The sequence below is a fragment of the Lissotriton helveticus genome, chromosome 5_1, assembly GCF_964261635.1.
Source record: "Lissotriton helveticus chromosome 5_1, aLisHel1.1, whole genome shotgun sequence".
Taxonomy (NCBI): domain Eukaryota; kingdom Metazoa; phylum Chordata; class Amphibia; order Caudata; family Salamandridae; genus Lissotriton; species Lissotriton helveticus.
Genome location: NC_136065.1, coordinates 1,694,920,709 through 1,694,941,174, shown reverse-complemented (window position 1 = coordinate 1,694,941,174; position 20,466 = coordinate 1,694,920,709). Strand labels below are relative to the sequence as shown.

Below are 20,466 nucleotides of genomic sequence, written 5' to 3'. Positions count from 1 at the left end.
TCCGTCCATCCTCTCTAGCCTTTCTGGTGTGCAGTGTAGTCTGTGCATATATTTAAATGGGACGTGTCTAAGTGTGGCAGAGATTGCCTCTGTTTGGGCCGCCATTTTTAAAAAAAAAATTTTATTATATGGGCCGCCATTTTTAGGTCTCGCTGAGCAATGCGTAAGCATTGCGGCGAGATTCTAGTAAGCAGTCTGAAAAGTCTACCAAAACTGCGGATTAGACACAGTTCATGTGAGACAGGCGCGTGCACGCCAGCCACGTCACACCACCATTTGTCTGTGCCTCGGCATCAGACTTCAAAGGCTGTCGCTCTCCCACCCCCGCATAAGACTTCAAAGGAATGCGCTCCCGCTCCCCCACCCCCCGCCACAGCAATGCAGAAAGCTTGTTTGAAAGCCTACCGTGCTTGTTTACAATAGCCTTGCTCCTCAAATGCTGTTGCTGTGTTGCCATCTCTCTAGGGACACTCCGCTTCAAAACACTCGATTCGCTAGCTGCAATGCTACATCCGCTATGCTTTGCCTCTAGACACGTTGATCCCTCGCAGACTGTGCTGACTTGTGCCCCTCTTGATTCTGAAACTGACCAACGCAGTCACCACGCAGTCTCTTCTCTCTGTCTTATGATGTCTGCCCTGCCACCATTTACTTCGGACCCTCGCCCTCACACCTCCTCACCCTCACACACCCTCACACCTTCACACACCCTCACTCACCCTCACTCACCTTCACTCACTCACCCTCACTCACCCTCACACCTTCACTCACCCTCACAAACCCTCACCCTCACACCCCCTCACCCCACCTCACCCTCACCCCTTCACACCCCCTCACCCTCACACCCCCTCACCCTCGCCTCCCCCCACACACCCTCACACCCCCTCACCCTCACACACTCTCACCCTCACACACCCTCCCCTTCACCCACCCTTCCCCTCACTCACCCTCACACACACACACTTACACACACTCACACACCCTCACCAGCATAGCATAACAAAACATAGCATAGCATAACAAAACATAGCATAACAAAACACAGCATAGCACAGCATACCAAAAAAAGCATAGGATAGCAAAACATAGCATAGCATAACAAAACAAAGCATAGGATAGTAAAACAAAACATACCACAACAAAACAAAACATAGCATAGCAAAACACAACAAAGCATAGCATAGCATAACAAAACATAGCATAGAATAACAAACCAGCATAACAAAACAAAGCATAGGATAGCAAAACTAAACATAGCATAGCATAACAAAACAAAGCATAGGATAGCAAAGCAAAATTTAGCATAGCATAACAAAACATAGCATAACATAACAAAACATAGCATAGCTTAACAAAACGTAGCATAGCAAAACATAGCATACCAAACACAACAAAACATAGCATAGCATAACAAAAGATAGCATAGCAAAACAATGCATAGCATAATAAAACACAACAAAACATAGCGTAGCATAAAAAAACATAGCATAGCACAACAAAGCATAGCATAGAAAAACATAGCATAGCATAACAAAACATAGCATAGCATAACAAAACACAGCATAGCATAACAAATCAAAGCATAGGATAGCAAAACATAGCATAACAAAACAAAACATAGCATAGCATACAGCATCACTCCGCACCACCACAGCATCACTCAGGGGCACCACAACATCACTATGCGCTACCACAGCATCACTGAAGGTCACAGCATCACTCGTTCGCCATCACATCACTCAGCGCCACCACAGCATCAATCTGTGCAACCATTCAACAACACCTGGTTCACATATGTTCTCTCAATGTTTCAAGCTTTATTACAAATGTAACAAAAAGATGTTAATATTTCACTTCTGTTCTTGGATTTTCGTCACAATAAAATACACTGAACATAATCTTCACAAAAGTTATTTATAAAACTTTAAGCTAGTGCCATTATAAATTACAATAACTTTCATTTAAGTATTAATTATTGAAAAGAAAAAATTAAAAGCCATTGTTATTTGTAATATCAATACATGTAAATCACGTGAATACAACACGTATTGCATTACAAATGCTATAGGTGTCACATTTGCGAAAGTTAGAACTATTGGCATTGTAAATGACAAAGCTATTAATTTCGCTATTTTCAAAAACAAAACATAAATAAAAAATGTGTCATTTACAATACCAATAGCTCAAACTTTCCTAATGCGAGCCCTATTGCATTGCAAATGCTTTTTAAAAGTTGAGTAGAGGGCTGGCGGGAAGTCTCTGTATGTCCTATCAAACAGCGACACATCACTTCCCTGCCCCTGCTCCCTCCTTCTTGTCCAGCCTCTGGGTTTGTTCAAAATGGCGTCGTCCAGTGTCTCTGGCCACATGGCCTCTGAAACCCAACTCCTTCCCCCCTCACTGCCTTCCCTCCTTGGTGCCTGGCACCCAGCGACAGTAGTTGATGGAGTGGCTGGGAGCTCCACCTATCTGTTCGAGGCATGTGGGCTGCTGAATTCATATCTTTGCATAGATCGCCGCCTAGTGTTGGGTCCGTATGATTGCACCTTGTTGTCCTGGAAGAGTCTTCGAAGTAACACGAGATAGGTGACTCCTCCCCTGGACTACGGTGCGCATGGGCATCTTCTCCATCCTCAGATTGTTTTTTTCCGCCATTGGGTTCGGATGTTATTCCTATACTCTAACTTCGGAATCGAAATTAACCTACTTTCTAAGGCCAAAAGGCCTTCTACCTTGACGGTATTGTTCTCGTTCGGTACTCCTTGACTCGATCAAACTTTCCATCTCGATCCGGTCATCAACGCGGGCCGTTGGGCCTTTTCGACGCCACGTGGGTCTGCTGTCGATGGAAAGAAGTCCATTCAAAAGGTGCCCACAATGCCACGCAAAATTCCCGCATACTGACAAACATACAGTATGCAACAGGTGTTTGTCACCTGACAACAACGAGCAAACTTGCCCAACCTGTGCCCAATTCCATTAGAAGAAAACTATCCGGAATCGACAGGCCGCTAGGCAAGTGATGCAGCGGCAGGCACCAGAACCGGAGAACATCTTCGAGGACGAACACTACCTCCCTGAAGCGGCGGACTCGGATCTAGAAATCGTCACCATTGAGGATCAGTCGGACTCCGATGACCAGATCACGACGGGGCAAAAAGTGAGTACTCAGCCCCCAACCCCGCTTATCCCAAAAGAAAAGGCTCCGGTCGAGGCATCGCCTAAAGGCCTTAGCCGAGATCGACAAGTTACTTCAGGAGCCCCGCCTAACGGCTCGGCTCTGAAGCCAAAGACTAAGCCTTCTGATGCACCTGGGCCGAGTAACACTCTCCCCAAGAAGGTTGTGGAGCCAAAAAAGGTTGTCAAACCGAAGGTCGTCGACCCGAAGATGGTTGTTGACCCAAAAGTCGTCGAACCGAAGAAGGTTCTCGAACAAAAGAAGGACGGACAACCCAAGAAAGTTATCGAGCTGAAGCCTGTAGAGCCCAAAAAGAGCTCTGAGCCACAGAAGGTCGTTGATCCACAGAAGATACTCGACCCGAAGAAAAAGCCCGTCGACACAAAAAAGGCCGTCGACTCGATCAAAAACATCGAGCCGAAAAAGGTCGTCGAGCACAAGAAACAAGACAATCCTATCGAACCAAAGACTCTGGTCGATCCGAAACAGGTCGTCAATCCAAAGAAGGTCGCCGGACCAAAAGAGACTGTTAAAATACCAAAGAACGTTGACAAGGACAAAGTTGTGTAACCGAAAAAGGTCTCCGACCCTAAAACAACAGTTGAACCAGAAAAAGCTCCACGACCTAAGGCTCTCGAGCCAAAAAGTCACGGACTAGTCACTAAGCCAAAAACATCGGCGCCAAGGCCACGGACAGTTGAGGAAGAACTCTTCCATCCTGATCCTGTGTGTGAGGAACAGTCTAAACTGTACATAGACCAAGAGGTCGCGTCCATGCTAGAAAAGGGAGCCATAGAGCCAGTCCCTCTTCAACATCAAGGGACAAGAGTATATTCTCTATACTTCCTAATTCCTAAAAAAGATGGGTCCCTCAGACCCATTCTAGACCTCAGACCGCTAAATCAATACATACTCTCAGAGCACTTCCATATGATTACTCTACAGCAAGTACTCCCGTTGCTCTAGCAGAACGACTTCCTTGCTACATTAGACCTCAAGGACGCATACTTTCACATACTTATACATCCAGCTCACAGAAGATACCTCAGGTTCACTATAGAAGGGCAACATTATCAATTCAAAGTTCTCCCCTTCGGAGTAACTACAGCCCCAAGAGTTTTCACAAAATGCCTAGCGGTCGTAGCAGCACACCTCAGAAGGCAACACATTCATGTGTTTCCATACCGCGACGATTGGCTCATAAAGGCCAACTCGTACGTGCAGTGTGCAAGCCATACGTCCCAGACACTCCAGCTGCTGCACAGTCTGGGGTTTTCCATAAATTACCCAAAATTACATCTACAGCCCTCCCACATACAGCAATATCTGGGAGCCACAATAGATACCTCAGTAGCAAAAGCATATCCAAATCCAGCCAGGATAGCCAATATGCAGACTCTCATTCAAAAGTTTCAGCCACAACACTCCTTGCCAGCTCGAGTGTTCATGCAGCTCATAGGCATGATGGCCTCCTCTATATTCATTGTCCCTCATACCTGACTTTAAATGCGTCCACTGCAGGAATGCCTAGCAAGGCAGTGGAACCAAGCTCAAGGGCAATTAAAAGACCTAGTGTTGGTGGACAGTCATGCTAACAACTCTCTGCAGTGGCGGAGCCCACAAACACTTTCCAAGGGGCGACTGTTCCAAGAGCTGGTTCCACAAGTAGTACTAACAGCGGACGCATCACTGACAGGTTGGGGAGCCCACCTACTTCAATTCACAGTTCAAGGGCTCTGTACAATGAAAAAACACTGCACATCTACCACCTAGAGTTGCTAGCTGTATTTCTAGCACTGAAAGCTTTTCAGAAGTACTTGTACAACAAGACTGTGTTGATCCGGACGGACAACATGACTGCCATGTATTACATACAGAAGCAGGGAGGGACACACTCTCCACAGTTATCTCACCTAGCACAGAGCATATGGAGGTAGCCAATTCCAAAGGACATCTTTCTCCTAGCAGAACATCTGCCGGGAAAGACAACCAAATAGCAAATCTGTTAAGCAGGCACAGCCAACAGCTACATGAATGGTAGATTCACCCTCAGGTTCTCAAACCATTCTTTCAGCAATGGGGGCATCTAGAGATAGACTGTCTGCCACAAAAGAAGACTCAAAATGCCAGTACTTTGCCGCCAGGTTCCCACATCCGTTGTCACAGGGCAATGCGATATGGATGAACTGGTCAGGCAGATTTGCGTACGCTTTTCCACCAGCCCCACTGATTACGCTGGTGGCCCGCAAACTACGCCAACAGTCCCTCACAATGATCCTGGTTGCTCCCAAATGGGCAAGACAACCATGGTACACAACGTTCCTAGAACTTTCAGTAGTTCCCCACCAAAGACTGCGCCTATCGCCACATCTTTTAACTCAGAACCATGGAGAAATCAGGCACCCAGATCCCAATCAGATAAACCTAGCCATCTGGATCCTGAAGTCTTAGACTTCGGATACCTTAACTTTCCTCCTGATTGCATGAACATTATCAAGAAAGCAAGACGGCCAACTACTAGAGCATGCTATGCAGCTAAATGGAAGAGATTTGTTATTTATTGCAAAAATAACCAACTCAACCCATTAGATGCTTCCATCCAAAACATTATCTGTTACCTATTGCATCTTCAAAGATGCAATTTGGCGTACTCTTCCATACGACTACACCTTGCTGCTATCGCAGCTTACCTCCAAAATAGACAACACATGTCTTTGTTTTGAGTACCCCCAATCAAAGCTTTTATGGAAGGACTTAAAAGGATAATCCCTCCAAAGCACCCACCTTCACCAGTCTGGAACTTAAATATAGTACTTTCCAGACTTATGGGACCTCCGTTTGAACCACTACATTCATGTGAACTACAATTTCTAACTTGGAAGATGGCATTTATGATTGCCATTACCTCCCTCAGGAGAGTGAGTGAGCTACAGGCATTAACCAATCAAGACCCTTTCATGCAGATACATAACAATAAGGTAGTGCTTCGTACTAACCCTAAGTTCATATCAGTCCATAGATTTGCCAGTTTTCTTCCAAAACCCGCAGTCAGTGGCTGAGAGAGCCCTACACACACCAGATGTAAAAAGAGCTGTGCTATATTATGTTGACAGAACTAAATAATGCAGGAAAACATAGCAACTATTCGTTGCCTTTGCACCACACAACATAAAGGGAATCCCATCTCTAAATCAGGAATAGCCAGATGGATAGTTAAATGCATTCAGATATGCTACCAGAAAAGCTAAACGCACTCTAACAGTTCCCCCAAAAGCACACTCAACGCGTAAAATGGGGGCATCCATGGCATTCTTAGGAAACATTCCCCTAGAAGAAATATGTAAGGCAGCTACATGGTCTACCATACACACTTTCACTAAAAACTACAGTGTAGATGTGCAAGCAAAGCAACAAGTTGCTGTAGGCCAGGCTGTCCTTAAAACACTTTTCCAAACTGCTGCAGCTGGTACAGGTGACCACCGCTAGAGGAGATATTGCTATACAGTCTATGCAAAGATATGAATTCAGCAGCCCACATGCCTCAAACGGAATATGCTACTTACCAGTATGCATCTGTTCTTGGCATGTAGGGCTGCTGACATTCATATCGCCCACCCTCCCCCAGTGCCTGTCACAGCTGCAGTACTTTTCTACTTTCATTTACATGGACATCTCTTACTTTTCTATACTCCATCTCTGCCACAATGGCGAAAAACAATCTGTGGATGGAGAAGATGCCCATGCTCACTGTAGTCCAGGGGAGGAGTCACCTATCTTGTGATACTTCGAAGACTCTTCCAGGACAGCAAGGTGCAATCATCCGGACCCAACAATAGGCGTCGATCGATGCAAAGATATGAATGTCAGCAGCCCTACATGCCAAGAAAATATGCATACTGGTAAGTAGCATATTCCTTTCTCCTTGGAGGCAAGATCTTCGCTCTGGGATGAAAGGTCATTAATCTAACCTGTCAGGGCCAGACCCCAGCCAGAGACTCAGAGAAAAATGACATTTCTGGCCGACCTAAAAGCAGTACAAATATGACTTTGGACTCTGCAGAATACTCATTTTCACGTCTGCTGCACTGGACATTAGTGCGTGTCTGGAATCTGTAGGCTTTGTGGAAGTCATTTTAACCATGGGCCCCACATCCCCTAAAGGGAATAATGAAGTGAAAACACATTGACTTTCCCTGGCATGTTCCTTCCCAGGGTATAAAGCCTATTCCATGTCACCACCCAATCCTGCATAAGTCCTGCCACACCATTCACTCTGTAGCTGCTCCTGGACTGCGCACGCTAGGGATCTCCCCTGCGCAGCCCCTACACGTGTGCACACGCATGTACACCCGTGTCTGCATGTAACCAGCACGGTGTCCTATACTCCAGCTGCTGCGCAGCGGCCTAGTCAACCAAGGGGTACACCAGTAAAATCTCCATGCAGTCTCCTTCATTATGAGTTCACTGTGGGTGAGTCCCAGATTTTGAGGATCCCCCACAATAAAAGCTCAACAATTAGGTGCTCAAAAAGTGAGAAATCCGGGCGGCCCATAGTGTCAGAAGCACCTTCTAACAATTAGTATTAGCATACTGGAGTACAGAAAGGTTTGTACCCACAAGGAACCATACATGGGGGCTTCATGCACAGACTGAGCAAAGTAGGGGCGCCTCTTCAATGTGTGTTCCATCCCGCCTCAACTGCAGAACTGTGGGCAACTATGCACTGTGCCAACTGTTGTACAGACTGTAGTGGAATCTCTTCTATTTTGTGTGCTCCATCTCTGCCTGATCAAAAGGTTTAAAACATTTTTTTAAAACTTGTCTTCCTCTCCCATAGGTAATTATGCCATGCGGGTGACCATCTTCTATGGGGAGCATCAGATGCTCCAAAAGAACATCCTGAGTGGGGACTGTAAGATTTCCTCAGCTCGGCCATCACTGGTTGCTAGTCAGATGGAGCGCATCTTCCTGCCACCAGCCACCACCGTTCCAGACCCAGCTAGGCGACGATCCACTCAGGAACTGTTAACTTTCTTAGAGAAGGGGCTCATGCTAGCCAGCACTCCACAGGGCATCTTCGTCCAGCGTTTTTGCCAGGGGCGCGTATTTTGGACAGGCCCATGTTTGCCACAGTCTGACATGAGCAACAAGCTGGAGAAAGGGGCACATGTCAAAGTCTTTGACACCATCCAATTCCTTAATGGTGAGTAAAGAAGCCACTTGAAGGGAGGGTAGGGGGCTGGGAAGGGGAGGACATGAGATCGGAGGGAAAGGAAAGTCAAGGAGATTGTGCCAATGAGTTCCTTAAATTTGAGATGGGCTGCCTCATGTTAAGAGGGGAAAGTGAGGGAGGTGGGAGAAGTGACTGAAGGGGCCAATGCAATGTAGAGAGGCAAGAAAGGGTTAAGAGAAGACACTGAAGTACCTTAGGGTTATGAAAAGTTAAAATCGCAAATAGTAAATTCACAAAATAACGTTCCTCTGATATTTCTACATGGAAATTGTAACTTTGTGTGAATGAAATCTGCAAGACATGCATTGAGTTGGAGAGAAGAAGGGGAAAATGTTGTGGAGGGTCTGAGGTATGCCATAGAAATAGATAAAAGGAAGGAGGAAAAGGATACAGGAACAACAGTGTGTACCTGTTCAACACCAAGAAATGTGTCTTTGGGGAGAAGGGAAGAGAATGGGGCAAGGTGTGGAAAGAGTCAGAGAGGGAGGAGTATCGCAGGGGCGTCAAGCAGTCTCTCCTTGGTTAAAAGAGTGACGGAGGCTGGAAAGGTGGAGGAAGATGGCATATAATATGGTGCATTGAGGAAAGGGATATGGAGAAAAAAGTTAGAGGGAGACGCAAGCTTGATGGACACATTAAGAGTGGGTTGTAACAAAAATAAAATACCCCTCATTATTTTCCACCTTATTTGTAAGGCTTGATTAATTATGAATGAACCGCTAACTGCACTCCCTCGAGTTTTGCTCTCGATTTAATAATCACTAAGATGATTGTAGTATAACTGAGAGCTAAATGATCATACCAAGTGCAGGCTGAGTGCAAAATTCCATGTTTCTCAGTTGTTATGCTTCCTTTTAATGGCAAGCAGTAAATCATGAGCTCATATTCCCAGGTCCTGATGGGAAGGGTTGCAGTTGAGGAATACAGATATTGATGGAGCTGGTTGTGGGTGAGAAGGTTTAGGAGTGAATGGAAGAGAAGAGGCAGTGAGTGCAATATTGAGAGGTGTGGTAGAGAATGAAACAGCTAGGAGGAAGGGAGTAGAAATGTGCAGAAGGCAGTGAAGAATGGAACAATGAGAGGTGGAGTGTGTCCTCGGGTTAGAGTCAAAATGAATGGGTGGGGAGATTAAACGTGTAAAGAGAGGAAGATTAAAGATGCCCTGTTAGGTCTTTCAGAGGCAGGAAATGGGGTGGTCTACAGCCAGGGGTTCGAGAGAGTAGTGAGAGGGCTAGCAGGTACTTGCAAAGAGAAACAATAGGACTTGCATGGAGTTTAAGAGAGCGGTGAGAGAACCTGCATGGAGAGAGGGTCTGCAGGCAGACACACAGGTACAATAGTCTGCAGTGAGATGGAGAGCGGGTCTCAAAGGAGATGGAGAGAGCAGTGAGAGCCTCTGCATGGAGATCGAGAGAGTAGTGAGAGGGTCTAGATGGAGGAAGAGAGAGAGAGAGAGACGAGGGTCTGCACGGAGACTGAGAGAGAAGCAAAAGGGTCTACATGGAGAGAAAGGTTAGAGAGTCTGCATGGAGAGCAATAGGTGCAGGGAGCTGCCAAGAACGGTGAGAGGGCTGGCAGGGAGATGGAGAGAGGGGCTAGGTCCACAGGGAGCTGGAGAGAGTAATATGAGGGTCTAAAAGGAGCTCCAGAGCACATCAACAGGGTCTGTATGTGGACAGAGAGCAGCGAGTGGGTCTGTATGGAGATAGAGCAGCAAGAGGGTTTGCTTGGGGCTGGGGAGAGCAGCAAGACTGTGTGCATGGATTTGGAGAGCGCAGAAAAAGAGAGTGCATGGAGCTGGAGAGAGCAGCAGGATGGCATGCATGGAGCTGGAGAGAGCAGCAAGAGAGCATGCATGGAGCTGGGAAGAGCGGCAAGACCGTGTGCACAGAGCTGGAGAGAGCAGTGAGAAGTAGTGCATGGAGCTGGAGAGAGCGGATAGAAGTTCTACATGGAGCTGGAGAGCGCGGTTAGAAGTCCTACATGGATCTAGAGACCAATGACAAGTCCTGCATGGATCTAGAGAGAGCATGGTGCTGGAGAGAGCAGTGAGAAGTCCTGCATGGGTGTGGAGAGAGTAGTGAGAAGTCATGCATGGGTGTGGAGAGATTAGTGATAAGTAGTGCATGGATCTGGAGAGAGCAGTGATAAGTCCTGCACGGAGCTGGAGTAAGCAGTGAGAAGTCCTGCATGGATCTGGAGAGAGCAGTGAGAAGTCATGCATGGAGCTGGAGTAAGCAGTGAGAAGTAGTGCATGGAGCTGGAGAGAGCAGTGAGAAGTAGTGCATGGAGCTAGAGAGAGCAGTGAGAAGTAGTGCATGGAGTTGGAGAGAGCAGTGATAAGTTTTGCATGGAGCTGGAGAGAGCAGTAAGAAGTAGTGCATGGAGCTGGAGAAAGCAGTGAGAAGTCCTGTATGCATCTGGAGAGAACAGTGAGAAGTCATGCATGGAGCTGGAGGGAGCAGTGAGAAGTAGTGCATGGAGCTGGAGAGAGCAGTGAGAAGTCCTGTATGCATCTGGAGAGAGCAGTGAGAAATAGTGCATGGAGCTGGAGAGAGCAGTGAGAAGTCCTGCATGGAGCTGGAGAGAGTGGTTAGAAGTCCTGCACGGATTTAGAGAGAGCATGGAGCTGGAGAGAGCGGTGAGAAGTCCTTCACGGAGCTGGAGAGAGCAGTGAGAAGTACTGCATGGAGCTGGAGAGAGCAGTGAGAAGTAGTGCATGGAGCTGGAGAGAGCAGTGAGAAGTAGTGCATGGAGCTGGAGAGAGCAGTGAGAAGTACTGCATGGAGCTGGAGAGAGCGGTTAGAAGTCCTGCATGGAGCTGGAGAGAGCGGTTATAAGTCCTGCACGGAGCTGGAGAGCGCAGTGAGAAGTCCTGAATGGATCTGGAGAGAGCAGTGAGAAGTAGGGCATGGAGCTGGAGAGAGCAGTGAGAAGTAGTGCATGGAGCAGGAGAGAGCAGTGAGAAGTACTGCATGGAGCTGGAGAGAGCGGTTAGAAGTCCTGCACGGAGCTGGAGAGAGCAGTGAGAAGTCCTGAATGGATCTGGAGAGAGCAGTGAGAAGTAGTTCATGGAGTTGGAGAGAGCAGTTAGAAGTCCTGCATGGAGCTGGAGAGAGTGATTAGAAGTCCTGCACGGATTTAGAGAGAGCATGGAGCTGGAGAGAGCAGTGTGAAGTCCTGCATGGATCTGGAGAGAGCAGTGAGAAGTCCTGCATGGAGCTGGAGAGAGCAGTGAGAAGTCCTGCATGGATCTGGAGAGAGCAGTGAGAAGTCCTGCATGGATCTGGAGAGAGCAGTGAGAAGTCCTGCATGGATCTGGAGAGAGCAGTGAGAAGTTCTGCATGGAGCTAGAGAGAGCAGTGAGAAGTCCTGCATGGATCTGGAGAGAGCAGTGAGAAGTCCTGCATGGATCTGGAGAGAGCAGCGAGAAGTCCTGCATGGAGCTAGAGAGAGCAGTGAGAAGTCCTGCATGGATCTGGAGAGAGCAGTGAGAAGTCCTGCATGGATCTGGAGTGAGCAGTGAGAAGTCCTGCATGGAGCTAGAGCAGTGAGAAGTCCTGAATGGATCTGGAGAAAGCAGTGAGAAGTCCTGCATGGATCTGGAGAGAGCAGTGAGAAGTCCTGCATGGAGCTAGAGAGAGCAGTGAGAAGTCCTGCCAGGAGCTAGAGAGAGCAGTGAGAAGTCCTGCATGGATCTGGAGAGAGCAGTGAGAAGTCCTGCATGGAGCTAGAGAGAGCAGTGAGAAGTCCTGCATGGATCTGGAGAGTGCAGTGAGAAGTCCTGAATGGATCTGGAGAAAGTAGTGAGAAGTCCTGCATGGAGCTGGAGAGAGCAGTGAGAAGTAGTGCATGGAGCTGGAGAGAGTGGTTAGAAGTCCTGCATGGATCTAGAGAGCAGTGAGAAGTCCTGCATGGATCTAGAGAGAGCAGTGAGAGGTCTTGCATGGAGATAAGAGAGGAGTGAAAAGTATTGCATTTAGCTGGAGAGAGCGGTGAGAAGTATTGCATGGAACTGGAGAGAGCAGTGAGAAATCCTGCATGAGGCTGAAGAAGCTGCTAAAAGTCCTGCATGGTGCTGGAGAGAGCATGGATCTGGAGAACAGTTAGGGGGTCTGCATGGAGCTGGAGGGAACAGTGAGTCTGAATGGAGCTGGAGAGAGGGTCTGCATGGAACTGAACGGAGGGGTCTGTAAGGAGATGGAGAGAGCGGCGAGAGGTGCTCCATGATTGAAGAGAGCAGAGAGAGGCATGCAGGGAGATGGAAAAGTGCCGTCTGCATGGAGTTGTAGAAAATAGAATGGGTGCTGTGGGAGAGATGGGGTGTCAAGGATTTTAACTACTCGGTTTACGGCTGAAGTAGCAGCATTACTCCATTTTTGATCTGAAACGTACTTGTGCTCTTCCTCCACAGACCTCGATCTTTACCAGAGTTGTCAGGGTCCAAAGCCCAAGTACCAGGTGATTATATGCTTTGGTGACGAAATATCTGAGCACGACCGGAAGGAAGACAAGCTGATCACTGTGCAGGTAACCGCGGCGCGTGGCACTTCCCTCTATGCTTGTGGCGCATCCCTCTATGCGTGCGGCGCTTCCCTCTATGCGTGCGGCGTGTGGCGCTTCCCTCTATGCGCATGGCCAGGGTTCAGAGGCACACAGGCCAAGTGAGACCTGTGTGGTTTTCTAGACAAACTTAGTTCCTGTTCTCACCATGCCTCGCCTAGAGTTTCTTAATGCGCATTTAACCCCTTCGACGCTCATGACAAACTCAGCTCGTCATGAGTTACGCCTGTCGTACGCTCATGACGAGCTGAGCTCGTCATGATACGCGGGTTTTCGCAAAGGTCAGCGCACAGCGGGAAAACCCGCAGCGCGCATGTAGTTAAGGAGCACAATGACTGTGTAATAGCGACATTCATTATTGAAGATCCCTACTCTTTTCTTGATCATGCCTAGGATTGTATTGCATATTTTGTTGCTTACCACCCAAAATCCACATGTCTGACAGGTATTGCTTATTAATATGTATTAGGGAGTGAGATTGGAGTGCAGAAAACATTGCACCACTAATAACTGCCAGTCCTGTTAAAGCCCCGTTTCTGCACCGATTGCTATTTAACTGGTCACTTGTAATCAGGCCCTATCCTGTGCTCCGAATTAGTTTTTGAGACTGATTGTAAGTGCCTTGCTCAAGGTTGCAGGGGTGTTAATGCCACACATCCCGGAGTTAATGATACTAGAGATCACATTAACTGCGGGGTTGCAGAATTAGCAGAGGAATTATATAGGAAACAGCTAATTGTAGGTTCAATTCCCTGGGTAATTTGTTCTCCACATCGGTTTCTCGTGAAGATTTCAACTACTTGTCTGCGGTGTTTCAACGGATCTCCAGTTTCCAAATGAGAATTCTAAGGCACTTATAACGAGGTTTAAAAGCAGCTAAATGAATGCACTGAACTAACTGACATACTGAGATTAAATTACATTCTTTCATTTCACCCCTACTTTTGACTTAACTTGTGTACTGGGAAATGTCAGCCCAGTTAGCAGCAGTGCACAGTCCAGCCTGACATGAAAACATCCCACTCTCCCCAAACAGGAGTCCTGCGGATCCCTGGAGGCTACCAGCAGCTCCCAAACCATATCACCCACACCCCCATCCCCACATTCATCTCTGTAATGTACTGGAATGACTTCAGCAGAGCACTTGTAACTTCGTAGCTATGTTAAAACTATATAAATCTGCATACATATGTCTACGGAAACAGAAACCAGCTCTGCTGTACCTTCTGGCTGGAATGTCTCTGCTGCTGATCTGCCAAGCCCAGGAATGGGGATGCTTGGGCGCTGCAAGGCTGCGGTACGGCTGACAACCCCCACTCCCCCACCTGCATCCAGAGGATCTTGTCCCGCTTGACCGCTTCCCAAGACAAAGATCTTAGCCTCCTCAGTGCCAAACCTCTGCCAGCAACAAAATCTGCAACTGGCCCAAAGACACCATAAGCACCGAAATCACAGACCACCGAACCAGAGGGAGCCGATACCTACCTCGCTGCCGCCAACCACGAGAGCCTCCATGTCACTTCCTAAAGCCAAACCTTCAATGTCAAATCCACCGGATCTGAAAGTCCTGATGATTCAGAACAGCCAATCCTTGACCAGCACCAAGAAGAGGATTACTAACAAACCACAGCCAAAAGCGGTTGACGCTTTATAATATAACATAACAAGGTAGTAGAGGTGTTGTCAGAAAGAACACATAAGCCGGTCCCAAGTTCCATACCTATTTAGTATTTATTTGTTCTGGTTTCGTTATTCTCCACCTCCAAAGTTCTGAAACATATAGTAACAAACAGTATGAGCACAAGAATGGAATGTGCAAACATTTCTCTGTAGGACCTGTTTATCTCGATGTCATAACATAGTAATCTTTATGCAACTCAAGACAATGTAACACAATGATCAATGTAAACCATGTTATTTAAATGTCAGTTAACATACTAACGCAAAAACCCAATAAAAACAGATTACAAAAAAATAAAATAACCAAATATAACAAGTTTTCCTCAATGGCTTCAGATTATGTAGGAGTGACTTGAAAAACACATGGCTACCCTGACAGGTTTCCCCGCGCTGGCCTCCTCACCAAACAAAAGTGTTCAATCTATTATATCAAATTATGCAGATGGAAACAGCTTCATCATCAAATTCTTCTGAAAGTATTATATTATGTAGATAGAAACAGACAAATCTTCAGTTTCTTCCAAAATACTGTAAGTGAATTACAAACTCACAGCGAGTGTGGCAGATCATTCCACAATTTAGGGCTAAGATACGCAAAAGATCAACCGCCCTGCCGGGTTTTCCAGATCCTACGAATCAGGGCCAAATCGAAGTGTCTTGAACACAGAGTGCGAGTTGGAGTGTAAGCAAACACCAAAGGTCCTAAATACAATGGCCCAGTGTTAGCAAGGCACTTATAGATGTAGAAGAAGGTCTTAAATTCAACTAGCGGCTGCTCAATAGGCAGCCAGTGCAGAATATTCAGCAAACTAGCTGTTGAAGTCAGACTAGATGGACGAAGAAGCATGTGGGCTGCCATATTTTGATCAATTTGAAGCCGCTTGAGCAAAGATTTTGTCACAATCAGAGACATGACATTACCATAGTACAATTTGGATATCACTAATGCCTGAACAACCGTTTGTTGGGCCGAATCCAGTAGACATGCCAGGATCTTATTCAGCTCCTTAGGAAAACTGAAGCATGTGGCTGCAACTTTATTTATCTGGTGACTCATAGATTTTGTTATCATCTATCCAAATTTTTAGACTTTTAACCACATACATTGGAGTGGGGATCGGGCTGAGGGGTAAAGATGGGTCTCCAAAGAATCGTGTGGTTACCTACTAACAGGACCTCTGTTTTTCCCTCATTAAGTTTCAGCGAATTAATATTCAGCCAAGCTGAAACTTGAGCCAGACAGGAGCCAAGGGCTTGCGCATTGCGGTTATCCTTAGTAAATAGAGACACCACAATTTGTGTGTCATCTGCATATGAAAAAAGTGTGAGCCTGTGGGACTACACAATGTAGCAAGAGGCCTGACATACAGATTGAACAGGAGTGGACTCACGGTAGAGCCCTATGGTACCCCCGAAGCTAGTAAATAGGATTTAGACCTGTGTTGCTCTGAATGCACTTAAAAGGTACGATTATACAGGAAAGATCTTAACCATGCCAAGGCTGTACCATGCACTCCCATTCCTTCCAGACGACCGAGCAGAATAGAATGATTTAGTGTGTCTAAAGCCTTCGTGCCAAAACCAGCTATGGAGCAGAAAAAAGTGCAAAGAAAAGGGCACAAGCCCTATCCACTTAACCTCTTCCACTACTCCACAACCTCTGCATCCTCTTCCTCCTCCTCTTCCACCTCCTTCTCTCCGTCCCTTTTTACCTCTATACACAGTAACATGGGGCAAATACACCTCAGGGTGTACCACAATCTTCAGCTCTACAACTCTTTTTGTAACAAGGTGAGTGGACAACTCTGGAAAGATTATAATGTGGACCCTCACCCACCACCGCCACCCCAATACGAATTCCTACCATGAAGTAATACAACAGGCAACCTAATACCACAAAGTAGACCTTCATGTACTACAGGAAGAGGATGAATTTTTAGTTGAGGCCTTTTCTAAGATGGAAGTTACTGTTCAGTTCCTACCCATGGTGAAGGGCCTGTTAAAACCAGCCACAGATACTTTTAAGAACCTTGCTAACCCCTGTAGTAACTCCAAGCGTGGAATGTAAGAAAAAGGCCTCACCTTCTGACCTTCCATATATCAGGCGACATTTATGTTATGTTATGTTATACAGGGTTTTGTAGCGCGCTCTAATACTCGAGAGTGTCCTGGCACGTGTAGGAACTGACTCATTAGTCGTCCACTCTGCACGTATCCTCTCGGGATGAGAGAAACACTGCAAGCCGATAAGGAGAGTAAGAACCTAGATGCCACAGGCATGAGGGTGTCTCCTGGGGGGTCTCCTATCTACTGGTGCACTGCCAATTCTGTCAGCCAATTGGCACAATTCAGTAGGGCACATTGGGACCAAATAAAGGTGTTACTTTAACACCTGCCACCCAAATACCAACAATGGGGGGAGAAAGTCACAGAGTGCAAAAAGATTTCCATCGACCCTATGTTGCACCCTCAATGCTGCAGACACCACTGCCCCGGTGACCATGCAAGAATCCTGGTTCAGTGGCATGTATGGGCTTCTAGGAAGGTGCCCCTATTTGACATGGTCATCCCCACTTTTTGCCTTGCATCCAATGCGTTTTTGACAGGCATGCACTGGGTTCCTGCTAACCAGATCCTCAGTGCAAGGTCTCTTTTCCCAAAACTGTGTAATTGTTCCCCAATTGGCAAGACCTTTAGCACTCCTGTAAGTCCTTAGTCAACGGTACTACTGGTACCTAGGGCATGGGTACTAAAGAGGGTCCCTAAGGGCTGGAGCATGTGTTATCCCACCTAAAGAACCTTTCACCACACTCAAGAAGACTGCCATCGCAGACTGCTTGAAATGAAGCATTCAAAAGTGAAGACACAACATGGCACACAGCCTGTGTTCCATGCCTGCAGACACCTGCATGCAATACAGTCACCTCTACATAAGGCTTTACAGCCCTAAGGCAGGGTGCATTATATTACATGTGTGGACATAACTGCATGAGCATATATGGTCCTGTGATGACTAGGTTGAGTCTAAGGCATTGAAGCCATCTTAAGTCCATCTTGTTGTGGAGGGTGATTGGAGAATTCAGTCCGCTTAGGTGCTATTGTCTCACAAGTAGAGGTGGAGCTCCGACAGTCACGTGACCTAGAGCACGTCCACTACTTCAATCAGATGACAAGAAACCCGTGCAGCGGACGCGCGCACTAACTGTTGGCAGTGCGATCTGTAAGTGGAATCTGCTGTTTTTAAACTGCACCAAAAACTTCTTTTAATTGCACAAGCCTTTTCCGGCAGCATTTAGTGAAGTACTCACCCAGGTCCACCGCAGGCTCTAGGCTGATTGTTGTGGAGGGTGATTGGCGAATTCAGTCCTCTTGCTTAGGTGCTATTGGCTCACAAGTAGAGGTGGAGCTCAGACGGTCACGTGACCTAGAGCACGTCCACTACTTCAATCAGATGACAAGCAACCCGCGCAGCGGACGCGCCCACTAACTGTTGGCAGCGCGATCTGTAAGTGGAATCTGCTGTTTTTAAACTGAACCAAAAACATTTTTTAATTGCACAATCCTTTTCCGGCAGCATTTAGACAAGTACTCACCCCGGTCCACCGCAGGCTCTAGGCCTGATTGTTGTGGAGGGTGATTGTCGAATTCAGTCCTCTTGCTTAGGCGCTATTGGCTCACAAGTAGACGTGGCCTAGAGCACGTCCACTACTTTAATCAGATGACAAGCAACCCGCGCAGCGGACGCGGGCGCGCCAAAGGCAAGCCCGTCCGTGCCCGTCCGCGCCCGACCGGCACCAGGGGCCATGACCCCTGGACAAATAACCCCAGACAGAACGGTGCTCTCATCGGAGCAGCTATTTGCACTCCGCCCCCCCCATTTTAAAAGGATGTCAAATATTTTCAGCCAAGCATACAGGTATTGAAACCTGCAATAACTGCAATCTTTCCCTGTTAAATTTCCAGCCTTACCCCTGCACTATCATTAGAGACACCGCACAGAAACCTCAGACTGTCCCCCTCGCTGAGAACTTCCTGTTTCTCAGTTTAAATTGTCTCTCACTACCCAAACACAAACTAGATATATTTAATCTCCTCGGTGATGAAAAGCCAGATGCTCTCTTTCTTACCGAGACTTGGTTACATGAGAGTGCCGGACCTGACATAGCACTGAGAAAAAGGGGTCCCAGCAATGAAGAGACAACTATATATCATAAGTCACACAAGGATTTTACCATAGATTCACAAACATTGTTATTTATTCGCAATGTTGTCGTATTTAAATTGCCAACCACGTTGAGAAATGTAATTCAAAAACTATTCACAGTGCCCCTGAAAAGGGAGGGAAGTGGTAAGGTGAAGGGTAGTGAAGGTAAAGGATGGTGACATAAAAAACGGCCAAGCGGCCTCACTGTACTATGTATTGTAAGTCAGACATAGACATATACATCATTAATGCAAAAAATCCTTAGAGAAATATCATGCTCCACATAGTTTACAAATATTCATAATCATGGGGTAGAGCTGAAGAGTACACTAATAATTCCTACTGACTGCCCCACGTTTATGCTCCACGTCCGTTATGGCACCGGGAAACCCTTCTTGGGTAGCTGAGCGCCTTATAAATCCAATAAATAAATAAATAAATAAAGTATAAGTACTGGGGACTGCTGACTAAGAGTTCCCCGGTACAAAAGGGGGTGGTGATGGACGGAGCATCTGAACCAATCAAACACTCACACCCAGTCAAAAGATCTGGGTTGAATCCATCTCCGTTCTTTAGCCCACTCTGCCACCCCAGTTCAGACATGGCCATATGCAAATCAGTCTGACCCTGTGCCTCATGGGAACAGTCCAGCCCGAACTGCCAAGCCATTCATTCCCTGGACCAGAAACAAGCTTCCTAGGACCGGTTTCTGGCATTTCAGCCGTCTTCAGCCAGGCTTGCTTGAATCCAGTGGCAAAGTGAGCAAGGGACTCACGTCTGAGCATACCCTGCCAACTTATGGCGGACTGCTGACTAAGAGTTCCCCAGCTACATGATGGCTTCACTGGAACCAAAGGTGTTTGGTATCATACAACTCATATTAATACATCCATACTGATGGATTTTTTAATAAGTGCACCCAGTAGGTACCTTAAAGGTACCCTCTGAACCCTGGAGGTCCTCTAGTTTACTGGCTGACTGGTTCAGTCCAGCCTTACACCACAGACGCGCTTCTGACCCCCTATGAGGTGAGAGTCCCGCTCTCAGAGGTCAGGAACAGTGGCTGCTCTGGCAGAAGGTATTTACACCTCCTCCAGCAGGATGACTGGTAAATCACCATACGAAAGCTGGAGCCGTCAAAGCTACTTCTGCCTTTAATATGCTACCCCAGCTCCCCCATACCTGGGAGATGGAACCCTCTGCCTTGAGGCCCATTTGACACATAGACAGGCAGGAAATTAGTTATGTGAGGAGGCGTGGAGCACACTCAGTTCAGACACACCCCTAGGGTGAGCTGCTTGATGTACCCCACTCTAGGAAAATTGTACCATCTTTGTGACTGCAGAATTAGGAACTGTGGTATAGGGTTATGCCCACTTAGCACAGGAAGTGGTCATATAGGGGGCTTAATGACCCACGGGTAAGTAGCCCATTGGCTACTACTCTACAGTCCCCTAACGCCCCTAAATTGTGGATTTAGGTGGTCCCCTGACACCAGAAGTTTAGATTGACCTGACTACAGAAGAAGAGGACACCGAAGAACTGATCAACGTGAGAACTGAAGACTACTGTGGATTTTGCTGCCAAATCCTGTCTGCCCACTCGAGA

At 47.0% G+C, this 20,466-nt stretch overlaps 1 protein-coding gene across 1 annotated transcript in view; it reads left to right on the top strand.

The window, feature by feature from the left end:
* The window catches only part of LOC144755746 (interferon regulatory factor 9-like), a 191,324-nt gene that overhangs the window by 131,454 nt on the left and 39,404 nt on the right, over positions 1-20,466 (top strand). The window contains exons 7-8 of the mRNA XM_078644956.1: positions 8,016-8,381; positions 12,826-12,941. Of these exons, the coding sequence (XP_078501082.1) occupies positions 8,016-8,381; positions 12,826-12,941 (482 nt within the window). The remainder of the gene's footprint in view (positions 1-8,015; positions 8,382-12,825; positions 12,942-20,466) is intronic.